General features: G+C 29.5%; 2 protein-coding genes across 2 annotated transcripts; one reads left to right on the top strand and one right to left on the bottom strand.

Annotated features, from left to right (window-relative positions):
- Positions 1 to 184: 184 nt before the first annotated feature.
- Positions 185 to 5,115, bottom strand: LOC126553772 (uncharacterized). The gene is made up of 2 exons (XM_050208888.1): positions 4,662 to 5,115; positions 185 to 1,781 (listed from the first exon to the last, which is right to left on the bottom strand). The coding sequence occupies exons 1-2, from the start codon at positions 4,982 to 4,984 to the stop codon at positions 866 to 868; spliced, it is 1,239 nt and encodes a 412-aa protein (XP_050064845.1). The 5' UTR covers positions 4,985 to 5,115; the 3' UTR covers positions 185 to 865.
- Positions 470 to 2,455, top strand: LOC126553773 (transcription factor Adf-1-like). Its single transcript, XM_050208889.1, has 2 exons — positions 470 to 608; positions 2,292 to 2,455. The coding sequence occupies exons 1-2, from the start codon at positions 470 to 472 to the stop codon at positions 2,453 to 2,455; spliced, it is 303 nt and encodes a 100-aa protein (XP_050064846.1).
- Positions 5,116 to 22,210: the final 17,095 nt, after the last annotated feature.

The raw sequence follows: 22,210 nt of genomic DNA, 5'->3' as shown, positions 1-22,210 counted from the left end.
TACTAATATCGCATCGGCTATATGATATACATAATTATGCTTAATCTTAAGGTGAATAATAGCGTAAATTACAATGTTTGATGGTTCAAGACCCTTTTATTTAGTTTTATGTTACGAAAACTACAACCTTAAAAAGTAATGCAAATTATAAACGCCCGACAGATCAGTATTATTTGTCACTGTAATGGCCGGGACACACTATTCACACGCCACGTCTTAACACGTCTTAACATGCCACGCGTTAACACGCCGATAATTTCAAATCGCGTGTTAACTCATTTATTTTTAAATATTATTCGATTTTGTGATCATATTTATAACACACAACGCGTTCCCACTCAATTCCACGCCACGCGTTTCAAACAATTTTGAAAAACGTGTGACGTGTGATGGTATTGTATTAATTAAAATACGATCATTTTACTTCAGACATCGGTCGATGCTGTTTGTTTCTCCTATCTTTTTGAAAATGTCTTCATTTGAGGAGTTATTAATTGAAAATGTCCGTGAACATAAATCTTTATACGACATTTTTTCTGTCGACTATAAAGATAATAGCATTCGTAAAGAGGCATGGGAAGAGATTGGTGCAAATTTACAAATGCCAGGTAAGATATTAGGTTTTTAATAATTTATAATAAGGAATACATACTTGCATATTGACATATTATTATACGTGTCATACCTATATTTCTTAAGCAGTTATACATAATACATCATACGAAAAATAAATTTTTAATAGTTATGTTTTTATTTATTGTACATACGACCTACCTGTATAAAGTATAAATAAGTATAAAGAAAAATTTTTAATTAAAACATTTTTTACAAGGTTTAGGTGCATTTTGCTATTTCGGATCGTTGATCAATCATTAATTCTTCCTCTCCGAACCATTTCGTACTGCCATGGTACTGCCCCCCCAGATGATGTAAAAAAATCTTTAAATTTGTCACGTATTTCAAATGATCTCTGGGTGCTATTTCCTCTTATTGGTACCATATTTACAAAACCTTGGGTACTTTCATAATTATTTATTTCATCCAATTGGAAATCATGGCTTTGGCATAACATATTATGAAGACAACATGCAGCAAGTACTATGTTGTCTACGGATTTCGGTTGTATTTGAATATTTGTTCGGAATACTCTCCAACGATTTGAAAGTATTCCAAATGCATTTTCCACAACACGTCTTGCACGAGAAAGCCTGTAATTAAAAATTTTATTTCCTTCATTTCCATCTAAAGTTGCCCTGCTATATGGTCTCATAAGATATGACTTCATTGGAAACGCCTCATCTGCAACTATTACGTACGGAATTGGGTCTCCATTTTCTTCAATTGGTGTATCAGGTGGAACATCTAATGTACCGTTTTCTAATGCTTTTCCTAATGCGGATTTAGCTAACGCATGTCCATCAGAGTTTCGACCATAAGAACCCACATCAATAGTTATAAATTTATAGTGAGCATCTACCAAAGCAAGTAATACGATCGAATTACTTCCTTTATAATTAAAATATGCCGATCCACCATTTATGGGACATTGAATATTGATATGTTTACCGTCGAGAGCTCCAATGCAATTGGGAAAGTTCCATAATTCTTTATATTCTCTGCTAATTTTAAGCCAATCTTCTTTGGTAGGTTTCGGCATGTAAATTGGTCTTAATGTTTTCCAGATGACTTCACAGACTTCTTCAACGATTTCTCTGGTTGTGCTAAATCCCAGACGAAAACTAAAAGCTAAAGACCTATAAGATTCCCCGGTAGCCAAAAATCTGCAAATATTTAAATATTTAGAAGTTAAAATAAGAATATTATATAGGTACTTAAAACTTACTATTAAAATAATAGTTAACCTATTTATTATTAATAATTATCATAAGAAATATAAAAAAAGAACAGAAAAAATGTAAAATTACCTAAAAACTAAAAAAAATTACCTTAATAATTTTAAAAAAAATTATGAAAATAAATAAATAAATAAATACATTTATTAATTATTTAAAAAAAAAAAATTATATTATTCAAATTATATATTGAACAATAAAATGTGTTTTCAAGCAGTAATGTATATTAGCATTGAGTATAGATAGTATACTATAGTATCAATACTCAATGATATTATTAGTTAACTATTTACAATAAAATTGTAATATAAACTAATTAATATTAATCTAATTTAATACCTAATATCAATATTAATTATAATTAAGTTATGCAGGTTAGGATAGGTTAAAATAAATTCATAAATCTTTGAACACATAATTTTATATTTTTTATAATAGCTGATAAGTGCAAGTCAGAATGGACAAAATTGCGAAATTGTTTTCTAAATGCTATTAGAAGACGTAGAAGTAAAACAAGTGGTCAAGCAACTAAGAATATTCCACCTTGGAAGTATTCCCAACAAATGGAATTTATATTGCCCTTTTTGGAAAACCGAGAGTAATATATAATATATAATATTATAATTTATAAAAGATATAGACTATATAGAGGGTGTAAAATACTGTATATAGGAATACCTGAAAAATTAAAAAAATTTTGTTCTAATCAATATTTAAAATTTTTTTTTTTCTATATAATTTACAGACGTCTACCTTGTACATATACCTTAGATACCTTTTAGATTCTAAACGAAGTGATGAATGTATTGATTTTACAATGATGTGTGTTTTTTTTTTTTGTGTGTAACTATTTTCCAACAGTTTTCGACTTTTTTGAGAAATTTTATTTTAAAGTGTCGATAAAAAATTTTTGGATGACCAAAAAGTTTTGAAAATTTAATACAAGGTTCCTTATGATTTGTTTTTATTGTAGCTAAAAAAAAAAATAAAAATCGTTAGTCACAATTTTTTTTTTATAAGCGTTTATAGTTCAAATTTTTACGAAATCTGTTGAAAACGCGAAAATTTGCAAGTAATTTTGAAGTTGAAAAATCATAAATTTTTTTTCTTTTATAACTAAGTTTTGAAAATTTGGTACAAGGTTCTCCATAAATTTTTCTTCAAATATCTGTAAAAAAAACTCTACCGGATTCAGACAAAACATTTTTATAAGTGTTTGAAATTTAAATTTTTACAAAACCGCGTTAAATAACGGTTTAGCCTCAAACGATTTTTGATATTTGTTATTATTCAAAAAGTATAAATCGTAGATACTTGAAAATTTTACCAGTTATTTAGATTGGCATTTTCTTTACATGATTTAATTTTCAAAATATTTTGAGTTTTTTTGAGCTATTTATAGACAATTGAAATTTTCAATTTTTCTGAAAAATTTTTTTTGAAGTGTCGATAAAATTTTTTTGGCCCTATAATAATACTTAAAAAAAAATTGAAAATTAAAGATGTAAGCCAAACTTACGAAAAATCTTATTAAATTTTCAACTCCTAACTATTTGTACAAAATTTTTTATACATTTTAGCTACAAAATTATTAGCAATTTTGACATAGGTAGGTACATAATACAAATATGAACTTTAAACGCTTATAAAAAAAATAAATGATGACCAACGATTTTTGATTTATTTTTAACTACAATAAGAACAACTTATAAGAAATTTCGTATTAAATTTTCAAGTTTTTTGGGCAATCAAAATTTATCGACACTTCAAAAAAAAAATATATATATATCATTTTAAATCAATTATTCATCACTTCGTTCAGAATCGAAAATAATGTTGAACAATATTAAAAATAATATTGAATTATAGGTACCTAAGGTATAAATTATATAAATATAGATTGTTGATTGTAACAAAAGTAATTTAATTTATCAGGTCTTCTTGTTATACCCAGTATTAAATATATAAAAAAAGTTAAATATTATCCTTTTTTATTTTATTTAAATTTAATTTTAGAATACACAGTAATTTAGAAACGGGTCCATCTCCGAGTAATACGTTGCGACCAAATTCCGATGTTTTCTCTGATACAACTGGTAATACTTCCTATAACATAAATGTGGAATCGCAGTCTACAGATATATCTAATAATTCAGATCTAGAAAAAAGTTTTGAATCCAGAAAAGAAACGCAAATGAAAAGAAAAAAATAGATCACGCTGGAGAAATGGTGAATATAATGAGGGAAAATGCAGCCATAAGAAAAGAAAAATACGAAAAAAAGCAATCTTCTGGGCATGATGATGTAGAGCTATTTTACTTAAGTATGGCTAAAATAGCAAAGCGTCTACCAAAGTCAAAAGAAGCTAAACTTCGTATGGAAATATGCAATAAGGTTTCGGAAACAGAGTTGGCCCACCTATTGGAGGTTGAACAAAACACAGCAGTAAACCATCAAACAGCTGAAACAGCCAATCCAGTATTTCATAATACTCATATTCAAAACCAATCAACACATTTACAACCTCAAAATTTAAGTTTGCATCCAGAACACAGTGAAGGTAGTTGGTCTACCTCATCAGCAAATTCAAACGGCCGGACTTATATTTATGAAGGTCAAAACTACTGTCGTCCAATCCTGCACACCAACTTACGTCTTAACCAACAAAATTTTGAATACATTTCAGAAGAAAGTTCTAACCAATACGAATCCCTTAATTAACATAATATTATAAGTACCTATGTCTTCTTTAATTAATAATAATATATTATGCAAACAAAAAAATATTAAATTGTATTAATTACTTACCTTAAGCACACAGCTAATCTCTGTTCAGATGGAACCGGTGTCCGAAATTGTGTATTTTGCTTTTTAATATCGTCCTTTATCAAATTATGTAAATCAGTAAATTGACCATACGACATACGAAAGTATTGATGAAACTTTTCCGGGTCATTTATTAACTGTGGAAATAAGTTAACAAATATGCCTTTTTCATCCCTTTCCTTGTTGATTGGGTGAACCCAAAATCGACGGTTCTTATAGGTTTGATCTAAAATATATGTTGCTACAACCGTTTCTTCCATTTCTTCTATCCAATCACTGTCAGATGAACTTGACGAAGAATCCATAATGTAGTTACAACGTTGATCTTACTTCTTTTGATAGAGAAATGGTACTGACTGACAAAAATTAGCGTTCAAAGTGTGTTACCTAAATTGTTTTAGCGCATACTATGGTATTACACGAGTTGTATTAATGTGTACAGAGCCGCCTCACACGTCTTACCACGGCGTGGTATGTAAAGCCATGTTAAGACGTGGCGTGCATGATAAAGTAAATAGGTATGACAGCTATAGGAAGAGTTATGAGATATTTGGCGCAGGAAGCCATATTGCTTTTCTCCGCTTCTTATCAGTAAACAGATTTGGTCATTATCTTATCTGATAAAATTTGTATACCCGATACCAAATTCAAATTTCAAACTTAAAAATTGACATTTATAATTTTATACATTTATATAATTGTTAATACATTGTTCTTTACACTTTACTGTACACACAAAAAGTATCAGTGAAGAATTCTATATGCCTCTATGTATATTTGATGGCTGTCTTAGTGGTAGTAGGAGTAAAAATATAATAAAAGATCCTTCTATTCATCTACATAGTTTCCCGAAGGACGAAAAACTATGTGAAAAATGGACTTTGCAAATAACAAAGGGCACTAACATAAAAAAAATTAACTGTAGAACGGGTAATATGTATTACTTTATTAATATTATAGAATTTCATAGGATATTAGTATATTTACAATTACTACCAAAAATATTATCAAAATATTTTCAGCCGTTGTATGTACTAAGCACTTTTCTAAAAGTGATATTATTGAGAAAACAGATATTCAAAAAGCTGCAGGTTATTCACCAGAACGAGCTAGAAGACTTAAAGCTAATGCAATACCTTTAAGGTAAGTATAATATACTAACTAATCAACATTTAATTTTTGGTGTATTTTTTTATAGCATACGTGGTTCGCCGTATTTATCTACTACTCCAACCAATTATGCAAACAATAATGTTACTAAAGTAACCACACCTAGTGGTACATTTATAGTCACCAATGAAGATGCAAATAACAGGTAATATTGTTTAGTATAATGTAAATGATTATAATTATCTTTTTTTAATAGCTCGCCTCAAGTTAATTCAGGGATAAATTGTCGTCGTAATTTATTCCCTATTTCAAATGAGTCTTTCTCTAATAATGATTTTATACAGCTTCCTAGCTCAATTACTGAGGAATTTGATATGGAAAAAGAATATAGTAAAAAGTAAAATCTTAAAATTAATAATAGATTTGTGTACATTTAATTTTATTTGGATATATGTTTGCATGCCATTATTATTTATTATAATTGCTTTAGTTTAATTTAATGTTAACGAGACTAAAGAATCAAATAATTGGATACAACTACTCAACCAGGAGAATATTGGTTTTTAGTTCATGTGGGATTGCATATAAATAGTTTATATAACTAATTAAAAAATGTACTCTTGTACAAAGAACTTTTTTTTATACATCTACTATCTACATAATTAAATATACAACGTAGTGGCTTTAGAGATAATCTAACTATGTGTTAAATGTTCATGTTTATGTATGTTGTTGCTTATTGTTATTGGAAAATAAATATTATTATTATCTTATAAATAGTTTATATACCTATCAAATTAAAAAAACTTAACTATTATACCAAAAACTTTTGTTTTGTACATCTACTATCAACATAATTAAATCTACAACGTAGTATCTTTAGAGATAATCTAACTTTATGTTGAATGTTCATATTTATGTTTATGTATGTTGTTGCTTATTGTTACTGGAAAATAAATATTATTATTATATTATAAAATGTTTGTTGATTTTTAAAATTTTTACCCATGTATAGATTAAAAGATGAAATTGTGCTTTTGAAAAATAAAAATGATACTTTACTTTTAAAAAATGAAAAGTTATGGAAATTAGTAATTAGTTTAAAGGGATATTGTAATAAAGAAGAAGAAAGATTTATTATCCGTTTTTCAAAAACATTAAAAGACATATTTAGTCCAACACAAATAGAAATGCTACTAAATCCTAAAAAAAAAGTTTTTAAATGGACATCTGATGACATTTCTTCTGCTATTTCCATAAGGAGCATTTCCCCAAAAGCATATAGATTTTTACGAGACGAGAAAAAATTTCCTTTACCCGGTTTGTAATGCTCAATACATTTTTTGAACATATTTAATAAAATATATAATCATTTTAACTTATAACTAGGATTATCAACACTTAGAATGTCAGCAGCAAAATTTTTAGTTGAACCTGGTATACTTTCTAGTGTAATTTGTTTAATGAAAGCAAAAGGTATTTATTAATCATCAAAAATATTTAAAAGACGTTAACGTCAATAATATTTTTTTTTATTTTAAATATAAGGAGATACAATGAGTTTTAATGAAAAGCTTACAATAATTTCATTTGACGAAACTCACATTTCAAAGAGAATTTGTTATGATAAAAAAAATGAACAAATGTTGGGTCCACACACATGTGTACAAACTGTTGTTGTCCGAGGTAATAATGTATACTCTAGACTAATGTACAAAGATCTACATATCTTAATATTGATAAATGTATTAATAGGACTTATTGCATCTTGGAAACAACCCGTTTATTATAATTATGACACGCCAATGACAAAAGATATTTTATACACCATCATAATCAGCTTACATTCTGTAGGTTACCATGTTATAGCTATCGTTAGTGATATGGGTCCATCAAATGTAGGACTATGGCATAACTTAGGTATATCAATAGGGAAAACATCATTTGAACACCCTATTACTAAAAGCAACATATATGCTTTTGCTGATGCGCCTCATTTGCTGAAATTGGCCAGAAATCATTTTCTTGATAAGTGAGTAGATATGAAATGAAATCAAAATAATTTATTATACCTATTGAAATAAATAAAAAAAATTATATTTTAGAGGATTTGTCTTACCAAATGGTAAGTATATTGGCAAGAATATAATGTATGAGCTATTAAAAGTTAACAGTGATAAAGACTATAGATTTGCTTACAAACTATCAGAGAGACATTTATCTGTAGAAGGTACAGCAAGGATGAATGTTAAATTAGCAGCGCATGTATTCTGAAATAGTGTGGCCAAAGCTATAAGCTATTTAGGAAATAAAGGAATAATCAACAATTATAATTGGAAAGAGGTAAATTTATTCTGATAATTACATATTGTTAGATGTTAAAATAATCATACTTATGCATATTTTGAATAATTCAACACTAGCAATAGTAAAACATAAAGAAAAATGTTCAATCAACATGTAATTGGAATGTTGTTATTTTTTTAGGCCTCAGATGTAATTAAATTAATTAATGATTGGTTTGACTTGCTAAACACACAGCAGAAGTATGACAAACATACAGCTAGTTATGATTTAGATGAAGATAACCAAAACAAGTTGCTCGATAGAATGAATGATTTCATAATTAATATGCGAGTACATTCCAAAAAAACGTTATTACCATTCCAAAAAGGTAAACACTAAATTTAAAAATATGTAAATTTATTAATTATGTACAAGCATTATTTTTTAAAACAAAAATTAATTAATAAAATAGGTGTTATCATAACAAATAAGTCATTAAAAGGATTACTTGATGATATGAAGAGTTATGAAATAGATTATATAATGACTAGAAAAGTCAATCAAGACATTATTGAAAACCTTTTTAGTTTTTTAAAAGGAATGTGTGGTTCATCTTATAACAATATTACAGCTTTACAATTCAAATATTGGTACGTAATTATTAAATACACTAAACATAATAATTATTAAATACACTAAACATAATAAGGAGTTACATTAATAATTAATTACATCAATGCAGCCTTAGATGGTACATACTAGGGAAACACTGTAAAACAGTATTTACAGTAAATAGAAATACTACCAATGGGTCGGAAGATAATTTGGTTACTGGAGAAGAATGTCTTACTAGACAACTAATTCATATTTTAGAAAATGACTGTTCCAAAACTGAACTGGCTGAATTAGAAAATCAAAGTGGACGATCAGTTGTAGACATTGACAAAATCAATATGAATATATTAGATGAATTTGAATTAGAAGTATATTATTATTTTAATAAACAATTTATAATTAAAATACCTACAATAATATTAAATTACAGATGGAAGAAACTAAACAATTCGATGAAATTGAAAGTGAAAGTGTTGAGTATGTAATAGGGTATGTAGCACATAGATTCCTTCATAAATACCCATTCTTGAAGAGTGATGAAGAAAGTTCCAAAGATTCATGGATCCAACATTTGTCTATGGGTAATCTTACGGTACCATCAAGAACATTGGTTAATGCTGCTCATACAATGGAGTCTTTATTCAAAGATCTTCATGGCAATGGTCTATCAAAACATCCAAATATTATAAAAAATATTGTCAAAAAGCTTAATGAAAAATTTCATGATTTACCAACAGATGTTCTTGGCTGTTTGGTTCGAACACGAACATTTATTCGTATGAATAAATTAAACAATGAGCTTTTAAACGACCGCAAAACAACAAAAACAAAAAATAATACAAAAATACAAAAATTTATAAAATAACACACAAATGTAAAAAAAAACGTATGATTTAAATAAAATTAATGTTTGTACTTTGTTAGTTGTCTGTTTGTTTATGAATCATGATAAATTGATAGTATTACTGTATTGATAAGCGTTTGGAGAAAAGCAATATGGCCGACTTGCGCCAAATATCTCATAACTCGTCCTATAGCTGTCATACCTATTTACTTTATCATGCCCAAGAAGGTCGTACTACAAACCGATAGCATAGATGTTTACACATCAAAAATGCTAATATAAGCTGAGTTAGCTTAATAAAACAATGAATAAGTATATTATATAAAATAAAATTAACCAATAATGGCGTCATCTATTTGTTGTTTCTCTTCTTCTGTATATTGTCTACCACTATATATTTTAACTACAATGTTTGTACCTTTAAAAATATATCTGAACATTGTTCTGATTCGTGCGTAATTCGTTAGAGAGGACTGACCGTCTAATTTAATGGTTGAAAAGGCGTTTATGCCGTTATTAATACAATACGTTTTAATGTTTACTATTGCTTGGTACACGCCCTCTGGTTCAAGAGGCGTGTTATGTGTTTTTAGCATATTATAGAAAATTATCAGAGGCAACGTATCGGAAATTACACAAAACCGGTTTTCGTCCGTGAATTGTATTTTATTAGGATCGACATTATTTACGATACCTCTTACATCGGGATGAGTTATTTTTTTGTCCCCCGGTATCGGTATAATTGTGGTTTCACTTTCAATGGCTTTGCTAATGTTGTCGTTAACCTCTACAATTTTTGAATTAAAAATCGGTTTGTCTTCCGCGGTTTGAAATTCTACGAATGTTTTATTACTTACTGTTGTATCGGTTTGTATTACTCGGATACGCGATAAACAGTCTGCGTTTGAGTGTTCCGGTCCTGCCCTGTATTTTATAGTATAGTCATAATCAGCCAACTGTAATCGCCAGCGCATTAATTGAGACGATGCGTCTTTAATACCAAACAGGTATGTTAAAGGTCGATGGTCGGTGATTATGGTAAAATGTCGGCCATAGAGATATGGTCTAAAATATTTCACGGCCCATACGATGGCTAACAATTCTTTTTGAATAACGCTATAGTTATTTTCGGCTTTGTTTAGTGTTCTACTCGCGTAAGCTATAGGTTGGTCATTAGGTACGTTCCCTTGAGAAAGTACGGCTCCTATGGCATATTGTGAAGCGTCAGTACACAAATTAAATTTCCCTGCTTCCCAGTCTGGATAGGCTAGCAGTGGCGGGTTCATTAAAGCCTTTTTAAGTTCTTGGAAACTATGTTCGCAATTGTCCGTCCATGTAAATGGTACGTCTTTTTTAAGTAAGTAAGTTAGTGGTTTTGCTATTTTCGCAAAATTGTCGACAAAACGTCTATAGTAATTTAGTAGTCCTAGAAAAGATTTTATATCTTTCGCGTTTTTAGGCTTTGGATAATCTTTAATGCATTTTAATTTGTTAGGATCTGGTGACACCCCGTTTTCGTTAATTACATGTCCCAAATAGATAACTTCTTTCCGTAAGAAAGAACACTTTTGAGGTTGTAATTTTAATCTATGCACGCGCAGTCGATTGAAAACCTGTTCGAGTTTGTTTTGGTGGTCGTTTAGACTGGATCCGTGTACTACGATATCGTCAAGATACGCTGTGCACATTTCCTCTAGACCCATAAGAACGGATTTCATCGCGCGAGTAAAAGTAGCGGGTGCTGAACTTAGTCCAAATGGCATACGTAAATATTCGTAGTGACCCGATTTAGTGGAAAAAGCAGTTTTATGCACATCAGATGGTTCGATATTAATTTGGTGATATCCGGAAGCTAGATCTAGAGTACTAAAATATTTAGACGACCCCAGAGATTCGAGAATTTCGAGCAAGTTCGGCAATCCGTACGCTTCGTTCTCGGTGACTTCGTTAAGCTTTCGGAAATCTACACAAATTCGTAACTTGGGTTTCCCTGCCGAATCTAAATTCTTTTTCTTTACTACTACTAATGGAAAGTTAAATGGTGATTTAGAATCGCGTATTATATTATTACTTTTCATTTCCGTAACTTGTTTTTCGATTTCTTCTTGGTACGCCCAAGGTAAACGATACGGACGTATGTTAATTGGTTTTGTGCATCGCGGCGTGTTTATTGTATGTGTCACTACATCTGTGGCACTTAAATAATCGCCGGGCAAGTAAAACAGGTCCGCGTAATTACAACAGAGTTCTAAAATATTATCGCGCTCCTCTTTGTTTAAATCGTCCGTGTTAAGTTCGTTTTTTAGTTTCGTTATGCGATCCGTTTGGTCGTTATCTGCAAAGGATGCTTTAAGTACGGTTTCATGATACGGTTCCCATTCAATATGTCGTGTTGTTAGCTCGTCAATAATAAAAGGTTCCTCCGAAATATTTATTATATTGCTTATTATTGTGTTAGTGCTAACCGGACTGATGCTATTTGCTATAATAACGTTTTCGTTAACGTCTTGTTTTTTTATAGTTATCGCGTCATGTTTAATATTTTCGTCGTTTTTAATGAGAAGTACACAGTTACTTCGTGGTGGTAATATAATTTCTTTTAAACCGGTTTGTTCGGGTATGGTTAACGTATTTTTATTATAGTCCATAATGACCTTGTTTTGTTTTAAGAAATTTCGCCCGATTATACCTGATTCGTTTATTGGAAAATCGTCGAACACGACGTCGAATTTTACAAGGACGCCTACTTCGCTAATTTGCATAGTCGTAACTATAGTCCCGATCGTAAAAATAGGTGTTTCATTGATACCTTTGATAGTTCGTTTTTCGCATTCGTTAATAACTACCTGTCCGTTTAATGCGGAGAGTTTAATGAGATTCATTTCTGCACCTGAATCGATTAATAATTTAATGTGCTGAGGATCGAAATTATGTGAACTACAGATTATGTGTTCCTCCTCGAAATTAGTAACTACTCTTACGTGGTTTTGTTTTATTTCACTGACGGTTCGGTTTAATTGACTAGTAGTGGATTTTCGGTTTCATTCTCGTTGCTACTAGTGCTATTATTTTTTCCTTCGTTATACCTGCGTTTTCTACAATCTTTAACAGTGTGGTTATTCTTTTTACAGTATGTGCAGAACCTGACCTGTCCTTGATATTCTTTTTTTATTACAACGGGTTTTTCGTCGCGATTACTTATGGGATTTCTAAAACCTGTGCTGCCCGATGTGCTCGCGTTACTACGACACTCGTTTGCATAATGCCCCATTTTATTACATTTATTGCATTTAATATTTTTTTTATTCGCGTTATTTTTCCCGTTATTTTTATTCGTGTTAAAGCGTCTATTTAAGTTTCTTATGTCCTCCTCTTCTTCGATAGCAAGCGTAATAGCTTCTTCAAGAGTAAGAACGTTTCGCGCTCGTAACAAACTTCGAATTGCGGGTTGTGCCCCGTTAATAAATGCATTGCGCGCTCCCGATTTATGCGTGTTCGCGACTGCGGCAGCGTCATTTTTATTTAGCCCTACCGTTAGTGCGCTTACCAAATCGTGGTAACATTTTTCGGTGCGTGCGGCGAAGCTTTTAATATCTTCGTCGTATTTTTGTTTAATATTGTATAGATTTGTTTGTAAAAAACCGATTGAGTGCGTTGCCCCGAATACTTTCCGAAGATGAGCTTCGAGTGCGGGCCAATCCGGAATTGTGCGATAGCGTACGGCTTGAAAAGCTTCCCCCTTTAAACTTGTTAACATTCGTTTGAAAATCATAGGTTTAAGAGTTTCGTGGACGTTTTCCATTATATAATTACATTCAAGTATATATGACGCTAAATCTGTCTCAGATCCCCCCGTAAAGGTCGGAATCATGCGTATTGCAGATTCAATTCCTAACGTTACACTCATGATGGTTGTTCGTAAAGTTTGTGGGTTGTATTTAATTATTTCCCAACACCGATTAGGACTCTCAGACATATACTAAAATATTTATTTGCTTATACGGCAACTTACAAAGTGTTCATTGTTTGTCCGGTCCTGTGGTTGTCCTGCTTGAAAACTGCGCTGCGGCTCGTTTCGCTGCTAGGCTCGATTTGTTGACTTGTCGCAACTTATCCGTGATCTCCTTCCGTTGATCCTGATGTTGACACACTCGAGGTCCGCTGATGTACTTGATTTTGGGTTGGATACCAAAATTCTTCTTTCAGGTGACCCCACACCTGACACCAAAAACGTGTAGTGATCTCTCACTATCGTTTATAAATGAGTGCTCGACATCTGCAGTTGGATCAAGTTGTCGAGAAAAGATTACGGGTTTTCAAAGTGAGACAAAGACACAATGTTAATACAAGAGTTTATTAAAATTAAAGTTACAATTTGTTACAATAAACTAAGTGTATAAGAATTTGAGGACAGCACGTTAAGTAGCTGCCCGAGAAAAAGTTAATCTAAAATTTGGACAGAGACTAGCTCTATGTAGATGTGAAACTAATTCTAAAAAATAAGACGGACAGAGACCCGTATTTATATGGTTCTCTGTACCCCCTGGTTGTACATGATAGAGACTAGGAGATGGACAAAAAGGTGTGTTATAGAATGTTGTCATTGTAGCTGCAACAGTGGTTTTGCGCCCAAAGTACTTAACTCTGGATCAGACTTGTTGTTGTGCTATTAAACCAAGGCGTGCGCATCTATGATTTATGTGCATGGCTTGTTTGTCAAAAGCGTTAAATAAAAGTTGTTTGTGACTGTGTTTTTCCCATACGCTTTGATTCTTGGAATTGTCATCAAAATTAATTGCGTATCGCTACGAGTATGATAATAAAATATTGAAATGCGAAGGACATTGTAGAACATGTAGATAAGTTAAAAATAATAAAAGAAAGTAGTGAGACGACTCCGTCGGCTTACTACATTGGGGAAAAGATGGATTGGTGTTAACTTGCACATTGACTTTGCTGTCTCACTATGATTATCAAGTTCATACGTTTTTTGTATATCCTTGAATGATATTATATTATTGTCAATTAAAAAATCTCCATTCATTAAATTATTTCTTACACTTTTAAGCAAGTGAGGTGCGTCATAAATTAAAAATATTTTTTTATTACAAATAACTGTTGACGGATTTTTTTCTGATCCGCCCAACAGAGAAAACATTCGTCTATTTTGAGTACCCTGATCGCACACAATACACGTAGGTAATAAACTAAGCTCCAAAAATTTTCCTACAGCTTCTTTTACAATTGTAGTTAAAGAATCTCCTTTGATACCGCTACCAGTGAAATAGTAACTAAAAGGGAATTTCCAGTTTTTATATAAGCCCCGTACCATTAAAACAAGTGCATGAGAGCCTAATTTATTTGTTCGACCTAAAGAGCCTAGATCCTCGAACCCTTCAATTTCATCTAAACTTTTATTATATTCGATGGCCTTCATAATGGAAACTTCGTCTAATAAAATAACACATTTTTTTTCGTCATATGACATATCTGAAGTCTTATACTTGATTTGTTCCATGTTTTAGAAATTAACCAATGCCGAACAGTACTTTCACCTGGCAAAATAATTCCATTTTTTTTCATATATTTGTAGGTAGACGGTGATTTGTAATAAATAGCTAATGCAAGTTTTTTTTCTGCTTTCGACCAAGGTTTACGTTTTTTGTGCATTATTTGCATATTAATAAGAGCTTTGGAATTAATTGACGGAAATTGGGCCTGATTAAAAAATTTTGTTACTATGTTAATGTCTTTTTTTGCAGTATTATTATTAATTTTCGCCTTTAATGATTTAATAATTGTTCGTTTTTGTTTTAATAATCTTCTTATTCTATTTAATTTTTCTTGAAGTATGTTATTTTTTAATGCTAATTTTGTAGGACTTTTTATAAGAGTTGTGTTGGTTGATTTAGTCGTTTTTACTGGGCTTGGCATGTCTATTAATTGTGATACAAATGTTCGTGTTTTCGGCGTAATATCCGTGAAAGCAGGACTATTATCTAAATCAATAGGACTATGCTGATAGCTGTTAATTGATTTGTACGTTAATGTAGGAGTTCGGAGTTTCAATATTTCTGGTGAATTTATAATATTGTCTTTTTTTAATAAATCTATAGAAAGTAAAATATGTACACGTTATATTTTAATAAAATGTTATCATGTAATTTATATAGAGAGCGGATTTATCAGAACAGACATTTTTACGATATAATATATTAAAATTCTGAAAATGTACAAGTAATTTTGTAGTTATAATTCATTAAAAATGTTTGTATAAGTAGCTAAGAGTTAAAAATTTAATACAAGACTTTCCATAAGTTTGGCTTACAATAATAATAAAAGAACTTAAATTTTGGGGTATTCAGTTCATTAAAACATGAACCACTTTTTTCACCACCTACTGGAAAATATATCCTAGGGCCTAGGGTGACCATATTATGAAAATAAAAAAACGGGACATTTGTTTATTCCTCCCCGGCACCTCCCCCCACCAAAAAAAGAAAACCCTTCTATAAAAATTCACACATAATATGCTGTATATTGTAAAAATACAAATCTAAGTCATACCACAAAAAATTATTTTCTTAGTAATTTACCATTTTTTGAGTAAATAGGCATAAATAATATAAGTGTTTAAATATTATAATTTTTTAAACAATTAAACAATTTATACGTTGTTACTAATACTGATACATAAAAAATAAGAATTAGGAAATTATTAAAACATCAGCTTTCTACATTATTCGTGAATTTGATAATCCTTCTTTCACATTTTCTACTATTTTTTCAAATTTTTCTGAAGAACTTATCGAACTTCACAATTTTGAGCAGTCCAAAAGAAATTTATGAAATTGTGAACAAATTAAAGTGCTGTTTTTAAATAATTATTAATATAATGGTTTCAACCACGATTTAAGATAGTATGGTTGCCCAACGAGCTATGATAAGACGGCATTGGATTTAAATCGGGCTGCGTGAAGTTGGCCCCCCTTGTCTTATTTAGCTTATACCGCAGAGGGAAACGATTTGCAAATTCTGAAAACCAATTTGCAAATGTTTGCAAATTATTTGCAAAATGAGTATATGACTTTTAAAAAAATCAGCCATGGTGGGGGGGCCAACTTCACGCACATTTTTCATTTTTCATTTTTCAAGGTCAAGTTTGATTTAATAATTTAGTTTGAAAAATTCAAAAAGCTCTTCCTCACACGTTGGCGGCGGCGTCGCCGCCGCCGTCGCCGTCCTACCTAACGGACAGCAGCATGGCCGAGTAGAAAAAGGTAAAATCGCCGAGGGCGTTTTCCGGACGACACTCAATGGCACTTACAAAAATGGTAATGTAATTTTATTATTTTATTTACATACACCCACACCTTGGCCGGTGATTTACTATTATTATTATTATATACCTATAACTTATTATTCTATACGCCGGTAACCTATCATCGGAGCCGTGCTTGAATTGACATACAGTCCAATTTCATGTTAATATGATCTATCATTTGTTTGTATTTGTTTTGTTCGGTGACCTTCAGTTGCGGCTAAGTTTTTATGCCGTATGGCTTTTCTTGGCCATAAATTAAAATTTTGTTTTCTAGTATATTATTCTTATTCTATTAGGTTTTAATTTGATCTAACCTAACCTTAATCTGATCGGTAAAAAATAATATAGTAAATAATAAATAATAAAAATACAAGTAGGTAGGTACGACATATACGATTTTTATGTTTATTCAAAAATAATTCATTGTAAAAACTTGAAACTTGTATCAGATGTTTACATTAGTATTTTCATTTGAGGATTAATACCTAAAATTTGAAAATTTAAAATAAGGTTTCTCATAAAATGGTGCATACCCGTTTTTGACCAAAATCAAAAATGTATATAATATATGTAAAAAAATAAAATAATTACTGCTAAATAATTTTTTATAAGTTGCATAAAATGTTGTAAAATAAATATAGAACATTTTTAATATATAAGAATAGTAAAATATTAACATTATTTTTATGTTAATATGCCACAATATATATATATATATACAATATTATATAAAAAATTTAAAAAATAATATAAAATTTAATTTTAGGGTTTTCAATTTATCTTACAATTGCACCTGGATAGAATTATTATTCGTAAAAATACAATTCTTTACGAAATTATTTACAAAACGATATTAATTATACACACACAATAAAAATTATCACTATTTGTTTCATATTATATTTAAGTTTTAAAGGTTCTGCAACTTAAATTCAAATATCTTGGTACTATTCATTACAAATATTTACAATAATAGTACCTTGTATCTTTTGACAAAATTACATATTATTATTATTATTTTATTATTTTAAATAATATTATACATATTGTGACATATTAATATAAAAATAATGTTGATATAGATAGTGTTAAATTTTAAATAATTTTCTATATTTTATTTTACAATATTTTATGCAACTTATACCTACTTTTAATAATTTTTCAAAAGTATTAAAAGTATCTATATAGGTAATTGCCACAATTTTACAAAAATGTTTGTTTTGGTCGAAAAGGGAATCATTATTTTTTAAATTTGGTCGAAATTTCGTAATATCATTCCGTTTGTAAGATTCGTCGAAATATAATAATCGAAAGTTAATACCTAATTATCTACGTTCAGAATCATTTTTTATCGTATACAAGATTTATCAATGAACTAAAATTTAAAATTAAAAAAAGTATATTTTTAAGTAGTTATAAATGGGTACTTACAAATGATGTAGCGTTTGTTCTGAGTGTTGATGATATGTATAATGTATATATATATATATATAATTATGTAATTTAAAAGAACACTGAATTTAAAAAAAACTGTATTTAGAAAATAAAAATTTGTCTGGAGCATGGGTGAGGAACTTCTTACTTATACAATTGGTTATGATAATTAATAGATTATATTGCAAAATCGCGACACCAGTAGCGCTATACGTCTATAATTGTCTAACCGTTTTTCTTATTTTGTATTACTTCCTACTAGTGAGTAGTGACTAGGAAGTAGGATTTACGATTTAAGTTTGTTTAAAATTTTCACTTTACTAAAATGCCTTCAACAAAGTGCTGTGTTTTTGGATGTACTAGCGGTGAACGTAAACACGTTTTTCCAAAATCTGAAGATGATTTTAACATTTGGTTGCAACGTTGCTGTAATGAAAAATTATTTAATTTAGACAAATGTATTGTCCGAAGTCATTATGCAGTGTGTCATATACATTTTGACCTGTCATGTGAAAGTCCAGGCACAAAAAAATTAAAAAAAGGGTCGTTACCTACTTTGTATCTACCATCAAGTACTTAATAACAATATGATTATATTATAATTTGTATGTACCTATGTGTTATTATTGGAAGGTAACAAAATTTTTTATACATAACCTAACCTACTATACATTTTTAAATTAAAATTACCCACTGTTGCAATTCCTACTAACAACTAACAAATTTAACATGGAGCTTTAACCTTCAACTTCTATGTTTAAAAATTACCTATTTGTATCCGGTTTGCAAGTATAGTCAAGTTAAAAGTTTAATATTTTTAGTAAAATGTACCTATTTCTTAAAAAAATTGTGTAGTATTTATTACATAAAAGATATTGCATTATTTAACTAGGTATAAAAAAAAATTCAAATAGATATTAATAGTAAAATATGTTAGTATATTTGTTTTTATTTTTTTTTTAAAAAAATAATATTAGGTATTAATAATGAAAAATAATTTTTATTTAATAGTGTATTGCATGTGATTTAATTAAATGTTTAATGTTGTATAGTTGCTTTTTGTTAGTGATTAGACAATCAAATTTTATTGATTCTGGGTTCGAGTCCCAGCTCAGATTTTTTCTGAGGTCATGGATGTATTAACTGTTTTAACTAATAGTTATTTTCATAACTCAAATTGGATTCCAAACAAAAAAAAAAAATCAAAAGGTATGCATTGATTGATTTTTAAAATATTTGTTATATTTATGCTTTTATAGTATAATATTATATAATAATGTGTTTATGCTAGTATCTACTAGCATTTATAATCAATGGTTATATATATATTATTATGTGCTCTTCTTACTTGAATTTATTATTTAATTGAATAATTTGAATAATATAAATGTGTTATGTATTTTAAAGATTTTAAAAGTAATGCTGTAAATGTGAATTCATTGAATAATGAATCTAATATCAATATGGATAGTATTCGAATGGACGAAATCACTGGACGATCTACACCACTTTTAGATACATTTACTGGTGAGGTTTAAAACTATTACATTTTCAAGTTCATGTAAAAATATGACATTAATTTAAATTTATAAATGAACGTCATAGTGGTATAATAATGCATTTTTTTAAATTATAGATGAACTTGATATTAGTGGAGTTGATGTGTTACAAAATAGTGCTGTAGAAAAATCTACTCCATCATTTGGCAACATGCCTGGTAACTTCTGCTTATTATTCTTTATACTAAATGAAAATATAATATATATATATATATATTGTTTATAGATTTTCCTCGGCCTACAACTACTGTTTACACCAACAATCAAGCTATAACCGTAAAAAAAAAAAAAAATGAAATTTTTACTAAAATAAATATATCAAGTCAGCGTGATCTAACACCTAACTGTAAAAAAATATTCTACGAAGCAATGAAACTAAAAAAGAAAAATGACAGACTTCAAAGACAAAAAAATAATTTTAAATCTCGTGTTAAATTAGCCGAAAAATTTGCAACAGATTCAAATAATAATATACTCATGAATAAACTAAATTCTACAACATTCAAATTTTTAAAATCTCAAATTAATTCACAAACAAAAAAACCTAACGGCCGAAGATACTCACTTGACGACAAAATTTTATCATTATCAATTTACAAAAATTCTCCTAAAGGTTATCGTTTTTTGTCTACAATATTTGCTTTACCTTCTAAAAAAACTTTAACCAATCTTCTAAGCCGTGTACCTTTTCAAGCTGGTATTAATGTACATATTATTAAACATTTAACAATACAAGCTTCAAAATTGAAACCTAATGATAGATTGTGTTCTTTGGTGTTTGACGAGATGGCTCTTGAACCAGCTACAGAATATAATATTAAAGAAGACTTAGTTTATGGATTTGAACATTTTGGAGCAGGAAGTGAAAGAAATCCTATATTGTGTGATCATGTTTTAGTATTTATGGTACGTGGTATTCGTCGTAAGTGGAAACAACCTATAGCGTATTATTTCTGCCAAAGTGCAACTAAAACTCCACAACTTATCAAATGTATTGAAGAAGTGATCACTGCAGTGCAAACTACAGGACTGAAAATAATTAGTACTGTATGTGATCAGGGTACAGCAAATGTTAAAGCTATAAAAGTTTTGAAAGAAATAGCAAATGTAAACCAACGTTTAGAGTTCAAAATTAATGATCAAGTGATCATTCCAATATTTGACCCTCCACATTTGCTTAAAACCATTCGTAATAATTTATTGAATAAAGATGTTGTATTTATCAAAAATGGAACAGAATATAAAGCTTCTTGGGATCACATAAAAACCTTATACACGTTGGATATGAAAAATGAAATATGTGGACTTCGAACTCTACCTAAATTAACCGAGGCTCATATTAATCCTGCAAAAATTAAGAAGATGAATGTTTCTATTGCAGCCCAAACTTTAAGCCAGCGTGTGGCAGCAACATTGAGATTAATGGCAAATTATGGTAAATTTAAATAAAAAATATATATTTCATTTAAGTCATATGATTATTCATTTTTATTTTAGATAAAGATGGTGAACTTTCAAATTCATATGGTACAGCAACATTTGTTTTATTTATTGATATGGTATTTGATTCGGTTAATGGCAGTACACTTCTGGCAAAAGATGGGAAACCTCTGAGATCTGCTGTCAAAGAAAAATCACCTCATATTTTATTTTGGACTGATGCTATACAAATATTCCAATCAATGAAATTTATTAATAGAGTAACTGGTAAACATAGTGTTCCACCGTGTATTAATAACTGGATTCAAACTCTTCGTGGATTTATTTATATATGGAATTATTTGAAACGAGTCCATAAATTTCAATTTTTAATCCCTCGAAACATAAACCAAGACCCAATTGAGTGCTTTTTTGGAAGTATACGCAGTCACGGTGTTCGCAATACAAATCCATCATCTTCACAATTTATATCTTCTTTTAAAACTTTATTAATCAATAACTTAAGTTCTGTAAAGTCCATTGGTAATTGTGAAACAGATGATTGTTCAATGTTAGATAACCTAAAATCGTTTTTAGAAGGGCCTAAAACTAATGATAATTATTCGGAAATCGTATTAAATATCCCTTTATTGGATTTATCTAACACATGTACAAAGTCTAAATTTAATGCATATACATTTGGATATGTTGGAGGTTATATTGCTCGATCAATACTTAAATGTATTCAAAACTGTGAATGTTGTAAAAATGACATTAGTGACAACAATGTTAGAAACAATTTAATAAAAGTAAGATCTTACACTAAAAATAGTCTTAGGAATCCAACTAAAAATTTTGAATTAATTCTAGAAAAAATATATACAGTTTTGTCATATTATACTCCCCTTATTTGTCATTCTTCTAATATTACACTACAACT

The sequence above is a fragment of the Aphis gossypii genome, unplaced genomic scaffold (genome assembly GCF_020184175.1).
Source record: "Aphis gossypii isolate Hap1 unplaced genomic scaffold, ASM2018417v2 Contig00322, whole genome shotgun sequence".
Taxonomy (NCBI): Eukaryota; Metazoa; Arthropoda; class Insecta; order Hemiptera; family Aphididae; genus Aphis; species Aphis gossypii.
Note: the sequence above shows the minus strand (reverse complement) of the source record. Positions and strands in the feature narration are given on the sequence as shown.

Coding starts and splice junctions, on each gene's coding strand:
- LOC126553772 (XM_050208888.1), bottom strand. CDS start 4,984: ATGGATTCTTCGTCAAGTTCATCTGACAGTGATTGGATAGAAGAAATG. Junction 1,782..4,661: donor AGATTAGCTGTGTGCTTAAG/GTAAGTAATTAA, acceptor AAATATTTGCAG/ATTTTTGGCTACCGGGGAAT.
- LOC126553773 (XM_050208889.1), top strand. CDS start 470: ATGTCTTCATTTGAGGAGTTATTAATTGAAAATGTCCGTGAACATAAA. Junction 609..2,291: donor TGCAAATTTACAAATGCCAG/GTAAGATATTAG, acceptor TTTTTATAATAG/CTGATAAGTGCAAGTCAGAA.